The sequence below is a fragment of the Ascidiella aspersa genome, chromosome 8 (assembly GCF_963924565.1).
Source record: "Ascidiella aspersa chromosome 8, kaAscAspe10.2, whole genome shotgun sequence".
Taxonomy (NCBI): Eukaryota; Metazoa; Chordata; class Ascidiacea; order Phlebobranchia; family Ascidiidae; genus Ascidiella; species Ascidiella aspersa.
Window position 1 is genome coordinate 2,095,792 of NC_139454.1, and position 23,599 is coordinate 2,119,390.

At 37.2% G+C, this 23,599-nt stretch overlaps 1 protein-coding gene across 1 annotated transcript; it reads right to left on the reverse strand.

The window, feature by feature from the left end:
* Positions 1–4,522: 4,522 nt before the first annotated feature.
* On the reverse strand, positions 4,523–19,153 carry LOC146134834 (uncharacterized). Its single transcript, XM_083395677.1, has 14 exons — positions 19,093–19,153; positions 15,821–16,013; positions 14,405–14,555; positions 13,549–13,861; positions 12,331–12,612; positions 10,056–10,244; positions 9,329–9,506; positions 8,637–8,868; positions 8,090–8,240; positions 7,594–7,686; positions 7,100–7,339; positions 6,285–6,380; positions 5,491–5,709; positions 4,523–4,875 (listed from the first exon to the last, which is right to left on the reverse strand). Exons 1-14 carry the CDS (start codon positions 19,151–19,153, stop codon positions 4,523–4,525), a joined length of 2,751 nt encoding a protein of 916 aa, XP_083251803.1.
* Between the last annotated feature and the right edge of the window lie 4,446 nt (positions 19,154–23,599).

Genomic DNA, 23,599 nt, shown 5'->3' on the forward strand with positions numbered 1-23,599 from the left:
TTTGGAGCACAAAGGTTGGATATTGTAGTTAGACGTAGAATGAATAACAAATCCCATAAAGAAGTAATTGGCATTTTGAACGGTTCGAATAACTGTTTATTAATTTTCAACATCAATAATATTCTCAATGATATTGAAAATTAATAAAGAGTTATTCGAAACATTCACAAAACGCTTCCTACTTCTGTATGGGCTTTGATATTATTACTACGCCTAACTACAATATCCAACCATTGTGCTCGTAATACACTTTTTTCGTTTTTAGATTTTGCTTTCAGAGCGTATAGGCGACAAAGTACATCTCACTATGTATTGACTAACATTTAAAATAAGACCAGTAGCCTACTTAAATGCACTTATTCTATAAAGTATATCTTTTGGAATATCCAACTCATCACTGTTTGATACACTTGATCTATCAATCATACTTGCTTTTGCATTTTTTAGAAAAGAATCGTGCCTTATGGGCGCATTGAACTGCGCTGAACAAGTGGGAACTGCTCGCATAGGATATTATTGAACCCGCAGGCTTCGTTCGCCCACAAAATATAGACAGAACTTTTGATAAAATCGGTTTAACCGCCACACGCAGCTCGATAGACTGGTTTGCATTTTCCAAACTTCCATCAAGCCATGAGCAATTGTTTTTGTCCTTATGCTGTGTTTTTTAGTGAGATTTAAAACGTTCACAAACCTTGACTTTTTACACTGCATATCTCATTACAGCTTTGTATCCGTGTTTGTTAGTTACATACAAACAAATGTTATGGAGCATAATGCTTGAGGTTTTAGTAAGACTTAGTAGGAATTTCCAAGCCTCTATAGAAATAAATTTGAACGCTTCGAATATATTTTTATTTCAGTTTTCTGCGCCAAGTTCAAAATAAATAAATGGCTATTCGAAACGTTCACAAAATGCAACCTACTTCTGTATGGGCTTTGATATTCTTTGTACGTCTAACTACAATATCCAGCCAATATGTTCCGAATCTCCATATTTATCTGCTCTAATCGTCATTATATTGTGTTGGACAGGTGCGTCACACACCGTGGCTCGTTAAATCCATTAAACCATAGAGCTGGATACGTATTGCTAACAACTTTTGATCAACTAACGTAGCACGTGCTTGTTTTTGAAGCCTTTCTGACTCACAAAACAGACAAAACTTTAAACAATATTTAAGGTGGGGTTTTGCAATGCTTCGCAAACCTAACGCTGCTTAAATGCCACGCCAGTCTCTAAATGTCAGGTTTTCTCTCAAAACTAAGCCAGCAGTAAAACGTGTTGCTCCAGGTGTTGATGTTTAAATGCCTTCTGCGTAATTTGCGTAACTTGTCTGCTTATCTGATCAAAGCGTATGATTCGTTTGGCCGTCCTTTCCAACGCTATTAAATCGTATAACAGCCTTTGAAATGTGCTTGACAGCATTTTGAAATAGATTAGCAGCATTTTTGAAATACTTTTTCCATGAATTAACAATAAATATAAAGTTTCACAATCCAAAGCAATTTGTTGCTTAACAACCCTGAGCTTTGTGTATGTTTCGATTTAACTAATTTGCTTGTTTGGTCAAAGTGATGAGCTGATTTGGCGAATCGGACATGACGACGTGCAAATTAAAACAAGTGGCATAAACCTTGTTACTTAGTTTAAGTTCCTTGGCATTGGTACTTTCGAATTGAAAATAAGTACAAAGGCATTGCTTTTTATGTGACGCCTTTATCGTATCTTTATAATAATGCGTCAACAGCTGCTGTTTCTTTAAATGCAGCCATCCTAAAATTACATCCAAAAACATTTAAAGGTCGACTGCTTTAAAAGTGGCCGTGTTACATGTTTATGGGAACTATTACTTAAACTAAACACACGAGGCCCCGTAAAATTGGCGTACTGCAATGTCATAAATTTTCACCTGCAGGCATTCGTGATGTGTATCACACTGTTGTGTAAATGCCACTTTTTCCATTAACCTAACGACAGGAGGTAAATTTAGTAGTTTTGCTTACATTTTGATTGTTCTTCATTATTTTATATAAAAGTAAGATGTTACCGGCTTCTAATATTTATTTTTGAATAGCTACAACTTGTTCTTTTGACTAATTGGACGATAACGCAAATTACCAGTGTTGTAAACAAGTCATTTGGAAATGAATTAAGTCGCAGTCAAGTCATTTGAAAAATAACTTGTAAAAACAACAAGTCAATTACCAGCCAAGTCATTATTAGAGCAAATCAACTTCAAGTCAAGTCATTGACATAAAAATAAAACGTTTAAAATTGGTAAACTATACCGTGTATGAGCAACACCTCAACTAAAATATGACAAAAACGCAACAATAGTTAGCAATTCTTTTTACGTGCAAGCATTGACATAATAAAAAAAAATTGCCAGTAATTCCATGGTCAAAATACTAAATTCAAACTATTTTTTTGGGCACAATGACTTGAGTCAAAGTCAAGTCATTTGTACAAAAGACTTAAGTCAAGTCAAGCCATTTAAAAACAGTGACTTAAGTCATTACAACACTTAAAATCTGCTTTGTGGATTAAAATACTTAACAAAAGGCACTCTCTGCTTTTAACAACTTGTATAATGTACCTTCAAGACTCATCTCTACACTTTTAATGCATCTGATATCTGCCACCCCTTCCGAAGCAATTTAATAAGGGCGTTGAACGCCGCGGGCATAACTGACCATAATTTCACGGGTCGTATTTTCATGAACAGATGTCGCGAGTCCATTACCTTTGACCAAACTTAATGGCTCAATAAAAATTCTCTTTGCTTCAGTATAAAAGATTCACCATATCTTGTAAAAAGGTGTTAACGTGGTATTGGGTAAAACTTCAACTATTAACTCAAAAATTTTTTGAAGACAGGTTGCTTAACAACGACAATGGAGCTTTAGCCCAATGCTTTTAGTTTCTGAAACTAAATGGGGGAGTTCTCTAAAACATGCAACTTCTGTTTAATTAAACCATAAACGCCATTAAATCGAGCCATTATGCAAACCTATTTTATGTCCCTAATGCGTCAAGTGCCGTTTTAAATAAAAATTTTGCATATAAACTAAACAAACCCATTTTTTCGCGCTTTGTGGGATGAATTTGCACCTCAGCTGAAATATTTGCGTGCAAGTTAGCAAGAGTGTTCTTACTATTAGTTGTTGTATGAGGTCAGAACGTAACTGTGTGACGTCGTCATGCCCACCAAAACCAAACAAATGTTAACAGGTAAAAACAGCATTTTAGCGCGTTTTCATCCATTTTCGCGCCACAGTGGGTTAACTATTCGCTTTTTTACCTTGAGCTGAAACTAAATGTGCAAACCTGGTGTTAAGTTTAAATTTATTTTAAAAGGAACAAATCAACTGAAGAAACAGCAGAAATAGCGAAAGGACAATGTATACTGCACGGAATAAAAAAATGAAACAAATGTCGATCTAAAATATCCCTAAACTTGTCACATTTTGTTAAACAATCGCTTTTCTCAAATCTAGCTTTACGACGACCATTTATAATGCCAGCTCGGAACCTTATAGGCTACCTATTCTTTTCCATGCGAAATAAAAAATATTTTGTGGGTAGGCGTTAAAAAAACTTCAACAACCTCGATACTAGTACAGGCCAGGGCCGCTTTATGGATTCTTTATCAAAAAGAATCTAACAAATAGTATGTTGACCATTTTGGTTCTAAACAACCTACTGTAAGTTCTTATATTAAGAAACGCTTACACGAAATTTTTCTAAAATATCACATCGGTTTGCGAATCGTGCATTCGTGAAGCCTCTTCGATTTAGAAAGAAAGAAAAAGGCAGCAAAAAATAAACACGAAACGAAAAAAGCAATATGACGGTGTTGAGTGGTCTGTGGTTCATGGGCAGTGAGTGAAATGAATATCGCGCAAAGATATCAAAGCGCTAACACTGACCGAATGGGGAAAAGCTACAAGAGGTTGTAAAAAACGTAAGGCGCTTTCTCTATTGCTATAAAGTAGTTAGGTAGCACTATGTAAAGCCAAATTGTATTAAATTCTCGACAAGCTTTCGCACAAGAGTGCTTTATCAGGTCAGAGTAGAAATAAAATCAATTAAAACGCACGAAGTTTCAATACTATTTGTCTTCATGTAGTGCCACCTGATTGCCCTAAATAGCATTAGACAAATACGGCCATTTAAATCGTTTGCTATAGGCAGAGTTACTATTTCGTGAATTTTTTAAGATATGTCGTAGACCAGTGGTTCTCAGCCTTTTATGGCTCGCGGCCCCTTCCATAGGCTCAACACTTTGTGATATAATTGGCTTTCCTATATGAATTTCAGTGAAAATGGGTAAAAAATCGCTTGGTTTCTGATCGCTTGGTGCGTCGCAAGTTCAACAAAACGCTTCCAAAGGCGTGGCGCGAAAATAAGACAAGTGCTGGCTTACACAAACCGATCAATGATAGACAGCATAACCCCCCACCCCCAACTCCACGTTTATTAATAACCTAGCGCCATAATACGACCAATTGGAAAAAATCATAAAACTGTTTCCTTCATTTCACCAAGTTCGCTTAAACTTATTGATAAATCAACTTCTTCTGTCCTTTCTTCCGTCGTAGTTTCAATTTTTTCCTCCTCAATAATTTCCACCACTTCCCCCAAATCTCCTGAACCGTTTGTCAATCTTTCCGTATCGTCAGAATCTTGTTTTGCTTCGTCTTTTTCGTTTTCGCGTGAAGGCGAGCGCTGTAGCGCCGTCGGCGGCGACTTTAGCGAGTCGAAGAAGGACACTTGAGGGCGCACAAAGCCGTTGGCGCGTTTCTTCCGCATGGCGGCGCTCCTGCACCGGTCGTTGTTGTTGTTGGGCGAATCGGTGTGAGTAGAGTTTCCTGGGGAAACAAGATAAAAAAATATAAAAACGTTTTAGAAGTAAATAATGAAGATTACTATGAAAAGAATAGTTATTGAGTTAAGAAGAAAAAAATTATTCGTTATTTAGCAGGTCATTCAAGATAAAACGTGGCAACGTAAACACAAGTGGTTAATGTGCGATTAGAAAACCAAGCGAAACTATACCTCTGAGCTTGCAAAGTGCAAAAACAATGGGTTAGAACTTAGTTAGAAACTTTTGGAAGTTATATTTCGAATGTCTTAATTAATCCAAAATGACATTCTCAAGATAAAAAAAAATTATTCGAAATGTCCAAAACGATAATCACTTCTGTATAGGTTTTGATATTTTTATACTCCAATTGAAAAGTGTTATAAGAATATCAAAGCCCATACAGAAGTAGGTTGCATTTTGAACGTTTTGAATAAACCTTTATTCATTTTCAACATAGTGAGAAGTAAGAAACGAATAAAGATTTATACAAAATGTCCAAAATGCTACCTACTTATGTATGGTCTTTGATATTTTTGCTACCAACGTTTAAGTACAACCTCCAGCCATTATGCTCCAAAATTATAAAGTAAATACCGGATTTTAAGAAAGTGAAACTCACCCACACTCCCAGCAGCCACGTTGACCAGCGAAGCGCTGCGAATCGATCCATTTGTATCCGTGAGTGAAGCCCTGGAAGCACCGACCAGTCTCGCCCCGTCCCACGTGTCACTGCTGTTGATGTATCCCAACTTTTGCTTGCAGACCGTGTGTAAGTTGGTGACAGCGTTCGAGTAAATGATCGGGTTCACTGCGCTGTTGATTGGCAGGATGAGGGTTCCTGAAAAATTGGGTTTTTTTTTAAATGAATGTAATGCAAGTCACTATTTTTTTCCAAAACATGACTTGACTTAAGTCTTTCGGACAAATATCTTTTGATAAAAAAGCGCTTCATTAAATTTTCTTATTAAGGTGCACCTTGGACACACTATGCACGGATCTGTAATGTAGCTTGATAATGAATTGCAATGCCATTAACTGAAAATAATAGAAGCTAGTATCGAAACGTCTTAATCAAGATGAAGTCGATCTACTCGAACATTTTGGCTTTGTTTCATTAAATTGAAATATATATCCTAATTTTTGCACAGCAAATTTTTTTTGCTATATATTGCGTTTTTCTTATTTTTTAGATGAGTTGGAACTTACAATTGGAGAAGTTTACCAATTTTAATATTGTTTAACGTTTAATTGTTATGGAAAGTACTTGACTTGGAGTTCACTTGCTTTAATAGTGATTTGGAGACTTGGAATTATTCAAAAACTTGGACTTGAGTTATTTTACAAATAACTCGACTGGGATTTAGAGAGTAATGCTCTCTGCGTGATCCTTCTATCGCTGAACTTTTCTCTTACCCGTGATCCCGTGAACAATAGGGTGCACAGGATAGCCGCTCATGTGTATCACGAATATGAGGCAGATGGGCAACCAGCAGGCCATGTCAGTCAGCACTGGAATGCAACCGAAACATAAGGCTCAAATAGCGTAAAATAACAATCTAATGACATTTTCTTGAGTTTGCGTTGTTTGAACACGACTCTAGCTAATTAAAATAAAAAAAGACAAAATAAAGGCCTTTCTAATACTATTAATAGGAAAGTCAAATAGTAATTATAAAAAATACGCAAAGTGTTAATACAACGTTCGAAATAACGTTCCTATCAAAACTAATGATTAGTGGTTAAATATGGGTACTGCTGTATAATAAACAGCCGGCACAATTTTATCCGATTATTTTTACAAATTCTCGATTACATTTCCGAGTAGCCCACTCAAAAAACATTAAAGAACTACATTAATCGACAGCAACCTCACCCAGACACAATTTTACTCGATATTTTCACAAATTATCCGACGCCATTTTACTCTACGTTTCCAAAACTTACTCGGCTCGAACACCCATTAGTTATCCTACTCGGCAAAATGCCCGCACAAATAAAAAAAGAACTAAAATAATACATGCTCATAAGAACTCCTTAAGCACACCCAGACATAATTTTTCTAGATGTTTCCAGGACACTCGGACATAGTACCGAGAAGCCAACTCAGAAAATACAGAAAACTCATCCAGACATAATTTTTTACATGTTTCCAAAATTTACTCGATTTAAATACACGTTAAAGCAATACCTAAAATAACTACTCGCTCAAAAGAACTCGTTAAACTCACCCAGGCACATAATTTTCTTCTGCATTGTTCTATTATCGCGTCTCCATTGTCTCGACCTGCGCCGTACGCTTTTGCGCACACTCGGTTTGGACGACGCGCGGTAGATTATGACGTAAGCAAGCGCGATGTAGATGAAGGCGAGAAAGTTGAAGACGATCACAGTTGTCATATAGAGCCAGGCTGGGTCGCCTACTTGCGGGTAGAAGAAAGGCTGGCACATCGCAATCTGGTTGTAGTAACCTGGGGAGAAGGTGTTTTTTTGTTTTGTTTCATTACAATTCTCTTAAAATAAAAAGTATAATTAAAAAAACTATGTTTATTTAAAATTTTTAGATTTAAAAAAAATTACACAAAAAATATTTTTTCGTGATGAATATTTAAAAAAAAAAAGCCTTATTTATAGGTGACGTGTAATTCTGACATTTATTTGTAAAACTAACATTTTCGGATTTTGGCTGGATTATTTGAAATCAAATTGCAAGAGGTTGAACTACCTATTGGAACTACGTACTGGCGGCCCCAGTCCGGGTTTATGGTAGCCATTTTTTGTCTCCTCATATATCCGATCATTGTCCACCAGTGCAGGTCTGAAAAACAAAAACAGGTCGTAAGAAATCGTCCTTTAAAACCAGTATGCAAAAAGAAATCAAAAATGGCGTCATAAATTGACGTCACAATACAAATAAACGTTAAAAGTGTTCTGATTTCGGCCCTAAAAATGTGAAAGTGAAATGCATTCTAAACACAGTCAGTGCAAAAACGCTTTATTTAATAATTAAACTGTTTCCTTTGAAAAATTGATTATGCAATTGTTATCATTCTGAATTTCTATAGTCGGAGCATTAAATGCTGCTTATGCTGATTTACTAATCAGTCTCATTAACCGAAGATGATACAAGTTCGTATCGAAACGTCTTAATTAAGATGCTGTCGATCTACTCGACCTTTTTGGCTTTGAAATTTATTATCAAATAACACCAACTGTCGTACCGGGCAGAGGTAGGGCGCCGCTGTTATTCTTTGTGATGGTGAAAATGCTCAGAACAAGCCGCTTCATCTCGGGCTTCTCAAGAACGTCAACGCTGAGGAAGGGCAGGGGTATCCAGTACGACACCACGAAGTAATCGTACAGGGAGCGAACCTGGGTCAGAAAACGCGCAAATCAATGAAAGCGTTTTTACGATTTTTGGCAATTTGAAAAAATCCATTTTTCATAAGGAACTTACTGGATTTTTACAACAACCGGTTAGAACAGCTTTAAACCTAAAGGTTTAGTTTAGAATTTTGGGCACTTAGAATCAAAAAGTTTTTTGGTAGAATTTAATAATCGGCTTTGACGTTTTTTTCAATTTTTGACTAATTGATCGAATTTTTCATTGGAAACCTGTTAGAACCATCTTAAACTGGTTCAATTCAAAATTTAGGGCAATTAGAAGCTAAAAAGTCTTTTGATCAAAATTAAAATTTGACTTTTTTTTTCAATTTTTGATTATTTAAGAAAAAAAATATGTGGAATTTAAAAAGCAGCAACTCATACCTGAGGCAAAAGCGCGATGAAGATGGAGCAAGACCACGAAAGAAAGGCGAGGGAAGCTGCACCCCCAATAAGTCGCGATTCCTCCACGCGGAAGGGGTGCAGCGTCCCGTAGAGCCTGTATGACGTCATAAGGAGTAGAAGGAACACGGAGGTTTGCGCTGAGACCTGAGTGAAAATTCCCATCACGATGCAGGTTCGACTGCTTCGGAAGGAACGATCCGACGTACAGTATCTGGAGGGGAAAGCTTTGTAAATGACCATATTTGTCTGATTCTAAATAGGATATGAAAAATACACACTCATATGACTTTGTGTCCAATAACTGTGACCTAGCTGCATGGCCCTTCTGAAGATGATTTGTGACCAACGATGAAGGCTTACGTATCATTAGTACACCGAAAGCCATCGTAGGCTCATTGGTTCTGTCGATCAATGATGCAAGCAGAAAAGGCTAAAAAAACGACTAGCCTGTGGTGAGGTTCGAACTCACGACCTCCGGTCATGTCGCGACCGGGACAATAAATTTTACTTTCAACCCAAAATGTCTAGTCTGCCTTGCTTCCAAAAGGCAAAAATACAGTTTGGGGGGCATGGCCACGCCCCCGTGAATCCGCCCCTGATAAAAAATCAGCCTCTTTAATCAAGCCTAAATACTTAAATTCCCAACAACAGCAACAGCAACAGCGACCCACCTGTTAGATTTAATCACGGTTTCAATGGCGAGGGTGAGAAGGTAAATGCCCATGATGAGGTCAGCAAAGGCCAGGTTAAGGACGAACGTTCGGTTGCACTTTGCAAGTCGCCCCAACCTATCCGCCTTGCGGTCCTTCCAAAGCTCCTGTGACGTCACATAGATCACCACCAGGTTGCCTGGCAACGGTAGAATCATTGTGGTTTCAATTTAAACCCACCGAGGAGAATTAATGTGATTTGTAAGAAGTAGTGATGTCCGATAATATCGAAGCCGATACCCGATACCAAGAGGTATCGGTACTCGTCCGATAATATCGGACCGGTGCCGATCTAATTAATATGGGAATTTCAGCCATTGTTTTGTTATCCAATGCAGTAATTCATGCATTAAAAGTAAATTTAAAAAAACAAAGCAAATTTTGGTCTATTTCCCTGGAGAAGATTTCCTAAAATGTTTTAATTTAATTTATTTGTTTAGCAAAAAATATTGACGTCATTTGGCATCGGACCGGGCCGCGATACTTTTTGTCTAAAATATCGAAATAGAAAGTCAAGTATCGGACTTTCCTATTTGTCATTTGAGTAAAATTGAGTACGAATTATAAAGTAATCGGATAATTCTGACAAAAAATGTCAATCAAAAGAACTGAAAAACGAGCTTTTAAATGCATAACGCTCCTAACGAGCGCGCGAGCAAAAAAATAACCCTCAAAACTTGAAACTCACCAAGTAACGATGGAAAGAGTAGAAACCACACAATAGCTCGTAAGAACGGATTCCTCAGCAGTTCGTCGGAGTTTGCGTAACTTGTCGTGAGAGTGTGGTGGAAAAGTGACGGGCACTCGTCATCACCCGATTCACACGTTCGCTCGCCATCGTAACGATCCGACCAGTTTGCGAACAGAACGTCGCCCCCTGCGTTAAACATGTTGCTTAAGTATTAAGACAGCGTTGTAATGACTTGACTGAAGCGCACTTAAGTCACTGTTTGCAAATTACTTGACTTGGCCTGAGTCTTTTTGGTATTATGCAGGGGTTCTTAAACTGGGGCCCATGGACCCCTTGGGGTACGTGAGCTTGTTTTAGGGGGTTCATGAAAGATTATATTGAACTAGTTTTGTATATTTAAGAAGTAATCATTTTTTTAAATAAAAAAGTAAATAAAAAATAAAACTGCTTTGCACTGAATGTATTTGGAGTTTATTTCATTTCACATTTTTTGAACCGGAAACAGTATATCTATGAAGTCTATTGGTAATGTGACGTTAATTTATGACGTCATCTCTAAACAAATTTTGTTGACATTGGTCCATGCGAAGCAAAAAATATTTTTAGGGGTCCGCGGTAAAAAAATTTAAGAACCCCAGGTATAATGGCTCCAATTGACTCACGTATTTTTGACCCATTTATGTGACCAGTTCTCGAACAGAACGTCGCCCCTGGGTTACAAATACTGCCCTTGAGTCAATAAGACAGTGTTTTTCGTAGTAAATGCTATTGTTTTGTGACTTACATCTATGAATAGACTTGAGTGCACTTCAGTTAAGACTGCCCTTAAGTCACTATTTTTAAATGACTTGACTTGACTTAAGTCGCTGCTTTTCAACGATTTAACTTAAATTAAGTCTTTTGAACAAATTACTTTTGGTTCAAAATAGAGTGTCTTTCTTAAGCACTTGCTTTTGTAAAACAAGTTATTTATTTAAAATCTGGGAAAAATTGCTTGCTATATTTTGCGTTTTTGTTATTTTTTAGTTGTTATTGGTCATAATAGGACGAGTTTAACATTTTTGATTAATTTACTAGATTTGAATTAACTTGAACTTAAGTTATTTTACAAATGACTTGGCTAGAACTTAAGTTATGGTAGTTCTAAGCTTTTTGAGTGGCGCTACTCCTCAGAACCCAATGGATTTCAAACAAGCTATTTTACATTCTATGGTTAAGAACAACAATTAATTAATTAATGGATAAACAACAGTAAAATATTATTTAACGTCATAAATAGTGCATCGAAAATAGTATACTTTACGGACAGTTGTTGCAGCAAACTAACATAGAAGACTTGAAGGCGGTTAGCTTGAATAATTTGCTTTTTTTATCATGTTTAAATAATTCTAAAAAACATAGTAGTTTTTCTAGCCTTACAAAGTCCGTAACTGTAGATCGTCTTTGAGACTTGTTTGTAAAAGGTTACCAAAGGGCAAAAACACACTACATTGTAAACATTGCTGACTTTAAAGAAAAACAGTAATTGGCAATCAGATCATTAAATGACATTTGTTGTTGTTAATGACTCATTGCCATTAGCCCTTTCTTAAACCTATTTGCCCCCATTATGGGTGATTAACCCTTTACTTAAAGGGAAATACCCGTTCAGGAAAGTTCCGCGCCTTTATCTTAAACAACGTTGTTAACTTTCCCTTCTAGGGACAATCCATCAAAGTCAGGTTTGTCAATATTAAAACGGGGAACTTACGAAAAAGCTAGACGCCTCAAAACAAATTACTCTGATGATTAATGCCTGCGTAGGTCACCAAAAGGACGTCTTCACTTGGTCTAAAGACTTGTAAACCAAAAATTCCCCTTTTATGCGAACAACTCATCAGAAAAAAATCTCTCAAAATTCTTTGGACTTTTTTCTCGTGTAGAAATCGATATTCGTCTGTATTCCCACAGTGCTAAATTAAACGTTTGAGCGTGTAACCGATAGAAAACCGTGATTTGGGGCGAGTGAGAAAGAGCATACTAAATTAAATTTCGTTCTAAGGGTGAGTCATTGCCCCGTCAAAAAGAACCAACGTAACCAAAGTGATAACTTTCCTGTCTTTAAAATACTATTAATATTACAACACCATGATTTCTCACTGCAAGACTAAAACTAATACAGTGCTCATTTAAAAATATCACCATTATAAACCGGATGCCATACAATTTTTCACTACATTGTAACGTCACACAGGCATAAAACAATGGTGGCATCATTCAAACTTCCACTCACCCCAGCAGTAATAATGGTCGGCCGTTGAGCAGTGTGCTTCGTCATTCCCTTCGCCATGGCAATCAATGACGCCATCACACACCTTTGATGACGTCACACCCATCGCAAACACCTCGTCGCCTACTGATGACGTGTTCGATGACGTCAGGTCGCAGTAGAACCGGTCACCAACCACGTGTTTGCAGAGCGCGGATCGGTTGTGCCAGCAGTTGGCTGAACACTCGTCGCTGAAGTCTTCGCACGTTATGACGTCATCGCATGACGTAGCTAGGGTGGTGTTGCCTTTACAGATAAAGGGGAGATGATAAATATGCTACAGGCATATTATACTAAAAATAAATGTTGGTATATATTTGTTTGTTCAACGTTTCGGCTGACTATTCAGAAAGCCTTCATCAGGGAATGACACACACGGCCAACAAGACGCAAAGTTTTTTTTTGTGTGTCGTTGTACTTTTGAATAGTTAGCCGAAGTTGGACAAACAAATATATACCAGAAGAACTCGTTTTTAGTAAGGGGAGATGATGTTGGCTACTTTTTCGCATACAGTTTAAGGAAATTAGTCAGTTTACATTTCCGCTTTTTAAATCGCCAGGCATTTTAAGAAAATCCGACAATGTTTTTAGTGTTTTGTTTATTCAAAGCCTTTGAACAGTTAATAAGACCGTTGTAAAATCAGTCGAAATGTTTTCATCGCCTGACCTTTTTAAATGTTTGTGCCCCTTTTATTCACTATAATGCCAATAGCATCCTTTTTACCATATTGTTTTGGTTTAAAGGATTAAAAAACGCCTTATAGCTTCTAAAGCGGCTACCTCAACTAGTCTAATGGCGTAATGAATAATCACAAGATATACCGTCGCACACAAAGTCCCTGGGCCTAAGTCAAGCCAAGTCATTTGTCCGAAAGACTTAAGTCAATTCAAGTCATTTGTCAAGACTTAAGTTAATTTAAGTTATTTTTCCAAAAGACTTGAGTCAATACAAGTCATTTTTCCAAAAGACTTGGGTCAATTCAAGTCATTTGTGAAACAGGCTTAAATCAATTGGTGTCATTTGTCAAAAAAAAATTACGTCAATTAAATTCATTTGTCAAAAAGACTTTAGTCAATTCAAGTCATTTGTCCAAAAACTTAAGTCAAGTCATTGAATTAAGTCATTACAACACTGAATATAAACATCACAAAACACTTTTTTTTACTTTATTGTTTCCTTACCGTCACACACAAAGTCTTTGGTGCAGTACAACTCGTCGTCTCCGTTCGGACAATCTCTCACGCCGTCGCATATCTGCGACTGTGCGACGCAGGGAGGATTCGAACCGCTACCCTCGGAACACACCACCTCGCCTATGCTGCAGTTGAGGCACCGGGCGCTGGCGAAGTTGTAGTTTGTTTCATGGGCTGTGCACAGCTGACTGCATATCGGGTGCATTGAGTTGGCTTTGTTCTTTGCCCTTCCCTTAGTTAGGTTGTTCTGGCAAGCGCACTCGTCAGATAGGTCAGTGCAGTCCACTATGCCGTCACAAACCTTAAAGCGATGTTGTACATGTATCTTACTTAGGTATTACTTAGCTATATGTGTTTTACTTTATTTATTATGTTGGGGATTACACACATAAGTAGGCATGCCGGACTTGGACAACTATAGATAATTCTAGTTTTCTAATTCGATACAAAATGCGGTTAATTCTAATTTTTTTGTGGATAGTTTGTGTGCTCTAATTCTTGTTCTAATCTAATTCGCATTTTACAAAAATGCTACTTTGTCCAACGTTTTTTTAGTCTTCAATTCTTGTTCAAATTACAGTTTGAATTGAACTCGGTAATTCTAATTCTAATCTAATTTTAAAAAACAAACAAAAATGATTGGGTACACTATGCACGGATCTCTGAAGACGATACAAGCTCGTATCGAAAAGTCTTAATAATCAAGATGATGTCGATCTACTCGACCTTTTTGGCTTTGCAATCCATTATCAAGCTACAAAAATAATCCAATTCTAATTCCAATCTAATTTGCAAATACTAAAATAAATCTAGTTGTCCAAGTCCACCTGTGCGACGAGCGTACCTGTGTGACCCCTATCACAAGTTCACCGTTGAAACACCGGAAGCAGTTGGAGCCGGTCAATTGGCCCTCCTGGTCGAAGCAGCGGTCCAGCATGTGGTCGCAGTAGGATACGTTACGATCGTACAACAGTTCTTGCGGTAGGACACAGCGTCTGCAAGTACAGGGCGAGTCCGGGTCAAGGTGAAGGTTGAACATTTTGAGTGGGCCACAGACCAATTTTATAAAGCTATATTTAATGAAGAATTAAGTTTTATTTGTGTCACTACACTTAATTTTACAGAAATAATGGCTTGGGAAGGAATTTAAATTCATAGTTCAGAAGCTAGTATCTCAATGCACGGTTAAAGAAGAAACAATCTGTTTTGAAACATGTTCTGCTGTTTTTGTTCTAAACCTATTTTATATTCGGGTTGGAGATACCCGATAATATCGGACCGGAGCCGATACCCGATACCGAGTGGTGGTATCGATACTCGTCCGATAATATCGGATCGTAGCCGATACCCGATACCGAGTGGTGGTATCGATACTCGTCCGATAATATCGGATCGTAGCCGATACCCGATACCGAGTGGTGGTATCGATACTCGTCCGATAATATCGGATCGTAGCCGATACCCGATACCGAGTGGTAGTATCGGTACTCGTCCGATAATATCGGATCGTAGCCGATACCCGATACCGAGTGGTGGTATCGATACTCGTCCGATAATATCGGATCGTAGCCGATACCCGATACCGAGTGGTGGTATCGATACTCGTCCGATAATATCGGATCGTAGCCGATACCCGATACCGAGTGGTGGTATCGATACTCGTCCGATAATACGGCACCGATACCAAAATTAATATTGGATTTTTCTGTTTAACGACCAAACGCAGCGATTTCTACTTTAAAAGACGAAACTTCAACCAACAGTAGTTTAAGATTCAAGCAAAACCACAAGGGTTGTAAAAGAGATCCAAAAACAACTTTATTCAACAAAAGCAGGATTCATTCGAATTAAGTATATTAGCAGAACTGACGATGCTTTTTGCGTAACTATAGTTTTCTGCTTTTGTTGAATAAAGTTGTTTTTGGATCTCTTTTACAACCCTTGTGGTTTTGCTTGAATCTTACGATATGGAGAAGAGATCAACAACTAGCAATGTTGGAGCAGGCTTAGATCCCAAAATTAACAAAAATAGTAATAATATTATTATTATTTCATCAACAGTAGTTTAACATGGGGATAACTGAACTTCTTAACGCTGAAGAAAATAAAAAAAATAAAATTACTTTTAAATGTTCCAATTCATGTACTTTGCTTGTTGAAGCATAGCAATGACGTCATCGGTATCGAATCAGATCGCGACACTTATTTGTCCAAAAAAATATCGGGTACCGGGTGAGTAAGTACTCGGGTCGCTTCCTACCTTTGATTTCCGTTAACGTTGCACTTGAATCCCTTCCCTAGATAGTTTTCGTCACTTCCGTCCGCGCAGTCCGCTACGTCATCACACAGTGACGTCACAGAAATGGTCCGGTTGCCGCCGTCGCAGGTGACGTTACGAGGGGGGTATGACGCAGTTATGACATCAGTAAGAAGCAGCGCGGCCAACACGGGACCTGCGGGAAATTAAACTAAAATATTATTGTAAAAAGTAAACGGCCTTTTTTTAAATAACATAATAAAAACATGTGGACTATTTGGACACAGTTGCGAATAAGTCCCAGTCAGGTCAATTGTGAAATGACTCAAGTCCAAGTCAAGTATTATGTTAACTAACTTAAGTCTAAATCAAACCTTTTGTAAAATGACTTAAGTCCCAGTCAAGTCTTTGTAAAATGACCTAAGTCCCAGTCAAGTCTTTTGTGAAATGACTTAAGTCCCAGTCAAGTCTTTTGTGAAATGACTTAAGTCCCAGTCAAGTCTTTGTGAAATGACTTAAGTCCCAGTCAAGTCTTTCCAAAAACTTAAACGTGCAAGTCATTAGTTGACCAAGTCGAGTCATTTTTGGAGCAAGTCAACTTCAAGTTAAATGAGCGTGCTTTAAACTTTGGAGCATAATGGATGGAGGTTTTAGCAAGACGTAATAAGAATATCAAAGCCCATACAGAAGTAGGAAGCATTTTGAACGTTCAATTATTCGAAACGTTCAAAATGATACCTACTTCAATATGGGCTTTTACATTCTTGTTACGGCGTGCTTGTAAAGTTTGTTAAACTACGTCCGATGATCGACAAATATTTGCTGGTGCTTTTTAACCAAGGCCGATGCCTACTTAAAAGAGATAAACCCGGCAAACTTAATTAATGATCAGCTCACACCTTTGTTTACTGCCTGTCCACTGTACAGATCTGCCCACACGGAAACCAAATGCTTTATAATATTTTAAAGAATGGAATGGTGTATTACCAAATGTAAAATTCTCGTTTACATCGGTCACATTCCTTTAAACCATTTAACTATGTCAAATATATTTGTAGAGGTACAAGTGTATGCTGTAACACATTAAATTTGCTTTTAGTCAAGCACTTTCAGCATTAATAAATTTGTTGTGTTGGAACCATATCTACCAAGATCTGATGTTGTGGCAAACCTGTCTCTTTGCTTGCAACATTATTTTGCAACGGTTCTCAGTAGGGTTCGACCAGGGACGCCGGAGCGATTTCAGGGCAAGGGGGGCGACTTTTTTGGTAAGGGCAACATAGACCGCAGGCGAGCGTAGCGAGCCGAAATATTGGGGGGTCCGGGGGTACTCCGCCGGAAAAAAATTTGCGGCCACGCCCCCCTCTGTTTTTACAAATGTCAACCATGTCATTTTACGAATATTTTTGCATTTTTCCGTAGCTCAAGCCCTCCTTCTTTTGTTCTATTGTTCTCTTTTTTCTAAACAATAGAAAATTTAAGAAACTTTTAGTACTCGGCTTGAGCCAAGTAAAAAAAAATGCGTGTACAACACTGCTTTATGATTTCCGTCGCATAATATTTAACGTTGTGAAAGCAATATATCATTTTTCATGAAAAGGGCACTTTTGCCCTCCCTTCCCCCCCCCCCCCCTCTCCGGCGTCCCTGGGTCCGACCGATACCGGTTTTTATATTCCCGGGAGATGGCCTCTTATGAGAATTTGCATTGGTAAAAATTTAATTAATTGAAAATATAACTCAAATAATTTGGATATACTATATGTATGTATTTGTAATGTAGCTTGGAAACGAATCGCAAAACCAAAAAGGTCGAGTAGATCGGCATCATCTTGATCAACGACTTGAAAGTGAACTTAAGTTACTGTTTTTGACTTACCTTTACTAAAGTCTATTGGAAAAATGACTTTACTTAACTTAAGGCGTTTGGACAAATGGCTCGGGTTAAAATGACGTGCTTTTATTTAACATTAACAAAAAATCATTATCTTTTTTTTGCACATACACAATCTGCATGCTATAGGTTGCGTTTAATTTATTTATTACGTGTATGTTATATTATTACAAGTTCTTGCCGGACGAATAAATATATAGGATAAATATATAATAAATAGGACGAATTTATTAATTTTAGCTTAACGTGTAATTTTTATGACAAGCACTTAACTTGAATTGTTTTAATTATGACTTGACTTGGACTTAAGTTATTTTACGAATGACTTGACTTGGACTTAAGTTATTTCACAAATGACTTGTTTGCATCACTGCTATTATCACTCTAGCCATATTTGGTTATTCGGCAGTTTGTTTACCAAAGTGATGTTTTTGTGAATAGCAAACGGTGAAATATTTCCTTTGGTGCCAAGCTGCTAATCAAATAACCGACAAATGTAACCCCGGGAATGTACTTACATCGATCTCTGTAGTACACACTTGGAACATGTTTTTGATGTGTTGCTGTATTGCGTAACCCTTTAGCATTTGCGCATTCTTCACATTTTCAGCAATCACAAGACCCAACAAATGGATTAGCTTTTTTAGCAGAAGTTGTACAGTTGGCTGTTTATGTGGCTCCGTTTATGGTAAACAGTACCCAGACCATTTAAAATTGTGATGGAAATACATTTGTATATATCAAACATTACAAGTAACACAAATATTTTTACGAAGTCACCAGTGTTGTAAACAGGTCATTTTGAAACGACTGAACCCAAAAAAGTCAAATCCCAGTCAAGTCATAATTAGAGCGAGTCAATTTCAAGTCAAGTGTTTTATAAATGATAAACTAGTCCAATTATGAGCAGTAACCTAACTGAAAAATAACAAAAACGCAAAATATAACAAGCAAATTGTTTGACTGAAAAAAAAATAATTAACCCAAATTTATAATAAAAAAATCTCAATAAAACACTTCATTTCTAGTCAAGTCATTGGTCCAAAAGACTTAAGTCAAGTCAGGTAATTTTTTCAAAAGACTTAAGTCAGGTCAATTTATTTGAAAACAGTGACTTAAGTGAACTCAAGTCAAGTCATTGACTTAAGTCATTACACTGGTGTGTAGTGTATAATTACAGCGGACCCTGGTGCTTTTGAACCCTCGCACACGCACACACACGCACGCACACACACACACACACACACACACACAGCGAGCTGTCAACAGGATACTCTTATCTTAGGGGAACAAACAAAGACGAGTCGATACAAATCGCTCTTATTCGCTCATAATCGACGATAATCGCGTCACGCGCGATGCTGCGATTTTCTCGACGCCAACAACATTCCTTCCGTTTGCCGACGCTACCACAATCGGTGCGCTGTGACGTCATAAACGCCATTCTCCCTGCGCGTCAGTCAGTGAACCCCCTCCCGCGGTTTCACCAAATCCTGGGCTTTAAAGAAAAGGGTTTGGCTCTGTGAAATTACAAGGCCCTAGGGGGGAAAGTAACAGTTTGTATTAGATTTTGGTAAAAATCGCCATTACTAGTTAAAAAAATAAATTTGCAGTAAGGCCAGAAAATTTTTATTTTTAAAATGTGAAAGACATGTGCTTTTAAATTACAAGGCCTGTAGGAGGTAAATAACGTTTGCTATTACATTTCTTTAAAAAAATAAATTTATTATAAACAGGCCAGAAAATATTTGTAAAAAAATGTGCAAGACAAGGTGTTTTTTTTATTTCGGGCTTCGCAAGTTCTTGGAAAATGTTGAATTTTTAGGAGAATTTTTTTTAAATTATTATAGGGCTAAACAAGAAAATTGAAGCTTTGAAATAAACTGTTTATACTTCTTTTAATTGTAGGTATTTTAACCTATTGTGGCAGGTTTTAGACGAAAGTCAACAATTATATTCCCTTATTGATGCAAGGTTTTATACATCCTATTGTGACGTCGATATAAAGGACCTTTATTTAGGTTTTCTATTTCTAACGTCAAAAGAAAAACAATAACAGTAGCCGCAGTAGCTCTCCAATTTTCACAAATACATTTCCTGTTCTTTTTTTTTCAGGAGTAATTTCTCAAATACGCTTTTATCAAATATTATTTTCTCGTTTGTAAAGAGAAATCCCAGTAGGACAATTTTAAAATTGTTCTACACAGTAGCCCAGTGTTTTAATGACACCAGTCACTGATTTTAAGTGACTTAACTTGACTTAAGTCTTTCTGCCAAAAGTATTTGATTGACTTAAGTCTTTACGGCAAAACTAGACTTAATTTAAGTAACAAAAACCTATAACTTGACTTGCTACTTGTGAAAATTGACTTAACTTGGACGTTTGGCAAATGACTTGACTTGGACTTAATTTTTTTAGCGATTGACTTGACTGGGATTTAAGTCAATCTGTAAATTACTGGACTGGGACGCCATTCATTTCAAAACACCTTGTTTACAACAAAGCACAGTGATAGAAATAAAGGAGAAATAATCGCAACTCACCGAGCAAAATGTTCCCCGGTCGCATGCCACGACTTTCCAAGTGAATATATTCCAGAAAAACCAAAGAAAACCCGAACCAGCGACCGAAACTGACTTGAGCAGTATTCCGAGCTAAGGGCGGCGCTTCTGGTCAAATATAAGCGCATTCAAAGGTGATTGGTAGACGATGCTAAGGAAATATTGAGCCGGGTTGATTTTAGTTTGTTCAACGGTGAGCAAATATTTGTCAGGGCGTACCTGTATCTACTTCACAGCTACTGTAACTGCTTTATAATATGATGTCTCTGCAAAATAACATGGGGGTTAATGCAGCGTTTTTTTAATTTTTTTGAGCCACGCAACACTTTATGCATTCAGATTATTTCACCTGCATTGAAACAATATTAAAAATTTGGCGCTGGTCTAGAACCCTACCATTTTTTTAAATATCGGACCAAGTTGTCAAAATTGAAACTGCAAAGGAGAATAAATATGGAAGGTTAAATATGAACTGATTTTTTTTCGAATAACAGAATCTGTCTGAATCCGAATGGTGAAAAACAAACGATTCTGGTTGCACATCAATTATAAAGATCCAACTCTGTACAACACTTAGTAGACCGAAAATCAGTTTGTTTGGATGTTATATGATCAATATGTTTGCTCCTAAATCATCATCGGTATCTTAATATGATAATGCTTTTAGTAGCGAAATGTATTTTTCATGTAAGACCCAAACAAACTGATTTTCGGTTTTGTACTTAGTTTAATCTTTATAAGATTAGGCTTCTTTAGAAGATTTACTAATGCTTGACCACCCAAACCCAAATAATGTGCGTTTCTTATTGTTCCATTCTGTATGGACTCTGAAATTCTTAGTGCATGTTACTACAACCTCCACCATTGAGATCCAATGCTGTTATGATTTAACATAAACTTCGGTATCCTTTTAAAGGGGCGAGAAGTTGGAAATATCATGGTTGCAGTGCGTCGCAGATAAATTCAGGACATGTTTTGCTAAACTTCTTGGCTGAATAGTTTTTTGTTTACTATTGAGATTTTAAATTCACTTTCAATTTCAACAAATGACACAGTTTTTGTTCAAACTAAAACCTATTCAGGTTAAATTTAAGCCTCCGAAGGCCGGTCTTTTTGGTAACCCTCTCTTTACTGAGCGGTACGTTTAACTGGCAGTGTGTGGCTTACAATTAGACTTTATCTTATCTCACGCTTGTCGGGCCTGCTATTTAAAGGCACATCAGCACATAATACTGGCTTGAGCAGCATACACACAACAATGTGTATGTACAATTATACAGCACATTTGTTATCTTGAATTTTTTATGACAATAACCGCCGCAAAAGTGTCTGTTTGGCCTACCAACTATAAAACCACATATATTTTATTATAATAATATCAAAGCCCATACCGATGTAGGTGTCATTTTGAACGTTTCGAATAACTCTTTAATCGAAACGTTCGAAGTGCTACCTATATTCTGTATGGACTTTGATATTCTTCCTACGTCTTACTACGACCTTCAACTATTATGCTCCAAAAACATATATTTAGTTGTTTTCGTGTCGTTATACAATGTCAAGGTTTGCCACAAAACCCACCGGCATAATTTTCGAGGCCGTTTTGTCGTTTATCGTCTGTTAAACATGCTGCAAATCATTGTGTGTTTTTCATAACCTATATACTGTCAGGGTGGCCATCTGTTCGGCAAATAGCAGTCAAGGTACACACAATGATGTAGGAAACGCTAAAAGGAAATTGTCAAACGTTGGCGCGCGGACGGCTGGTTTCAATTTTGCTGGGGACTGCCAACTGTCAAGTTTGATAAATGGTTTACTATGAATCCAACAACTAACTAAACTGGTCGTTTTGCAAGCGAGTATAGTATTTTGTACTTGTGATAATAACATGATTGGTTTGCCTGTAGAAACACAGTTGTTTAAAAACTTTGCAGCATAATGGTTGGAGGTTGTAGTAAGACGTAATTAGAATATCAAGCTCATACTGAAGAAGGTATATTACGAAGAGTTATCTGAAAAGTTCAAAATGATACCAACTTGTGTATGGACTTGATATTTTTGTTTAAAAACGTTCTGATAGCATATTCTATGTTCCCCGTATGCATCCTGCTTGCCGACGTCGATAACCCTAACTTAATGCCAACGCATTCACTTTCTGCTATTTAAATGCTACTGAAACAATCCACTAGACCAGGGGTGGCCAACCTACGGTCTGTGGATCAAATGAATATCATCTGGCCCGCCACCTCTTTATCAAATGTGTAAGAATTGTCTCATATTTTGGGCTATTTCAATTAGGTGAATGCGAATTTTTTTCAGCCTAAAGGCGTAATGTCTAACCTGGATTGAAACTATCAACAACAGAAGTTTCGGCAACTCATTGTATCTGAACGCATAAATGTCAGTTAAAAGTTATGACGGCATTCAGAGACGTTTCTGAGGTTGGTTTCGGCCCCGACTAGGAATGGTTTGCCCACCCCTGAACTAGACCCAACTTTTAGAATGATGTACTTGCAGACATGTTTGTACTAAGTTGTGCTGTATTTAATGAAAAGCGCAGCTATGCTGATTTTTCGAATGTAAAATAAATCTCTTCCTGTCTGTTTGCCTGACAACATGCACTGAAAAAGCCGCGACAGTTAGTTCAGTTTCGATTTAATGAAGTCAGAACTTAGGCTACTGTGGTCAGTGTTTCCCCTGTTGAAATATACTGGCGGAATGGTAGCAACGCATCGCTTTTAAATGACAGGCTGTATTGAGTCCAAAGTTCGAAACCATGAGCTTTAAAAATGCAGTTAGGTCGTCGTACAAACTTGCAAGGGTTCCAAGCCTGGCTTGAAATATACCTTTAGGTCTGTTTTACTAAAAAACAGGGGTTCTAAAGTGGACTAGTTTTAGAGGGTCGAAGAAGGTTTGATTAAAATCCTAATTTTTCAAACCAAGAGTTTAATTAAAAACAACTTTTTGTCACATTTTTAATTGGATTTATACTTCAATTTAGTTTAACTTTTTTTGAAGACAGCAGATTTTTTAGGTGTATTTATTATATGAGGTAAGCTCTAAACATTTATTGCTGAAACTGGTTTATGCCAGCTAAAAAATCAGATTTTCAAAGCGATTGCCATTGTAAAAGTCCATTTACCCAACGCATTACTGGACGGCCTTATTTGAAGATTTACAATAGGTCTTGCGTGATATTGGCAATTTGAAAATTTATTAGGCAATTAAATTGAGTATTGCTGATTTTATCTTCAATAACTGCCCTTTCCAGCTTTAACTCACGTTCTCAAGCTTCAAATGACTTATGTTCATACTGAAATATATTCTC

Excerpts from the sequence above, each read along its gene's own strand:
- LOC146134834 (XM_083395677.1), bottom strand. The coding sequence starts at position 19,153 with ATGGCGTTTATGACGTCACAGCGCACCGATTGTGGTAGCGTCGGCAAA. Across the intron at positions 10,245-12,330 it reads CGACCATTATTACTGCTGGG|GGGGCGACGTTCTGTTCGCA; the intron begins GTGAGTGGAAGT and ends TGTTTAACGCAG. Across the intron at positions 8,869-9,328 it reads ACCGTGATTAAATCTAACAG|ATACTGTACGTCGGATCGTT; the intron begins GTGGGTCGCTGT and ends TTTCCCCTCCAG.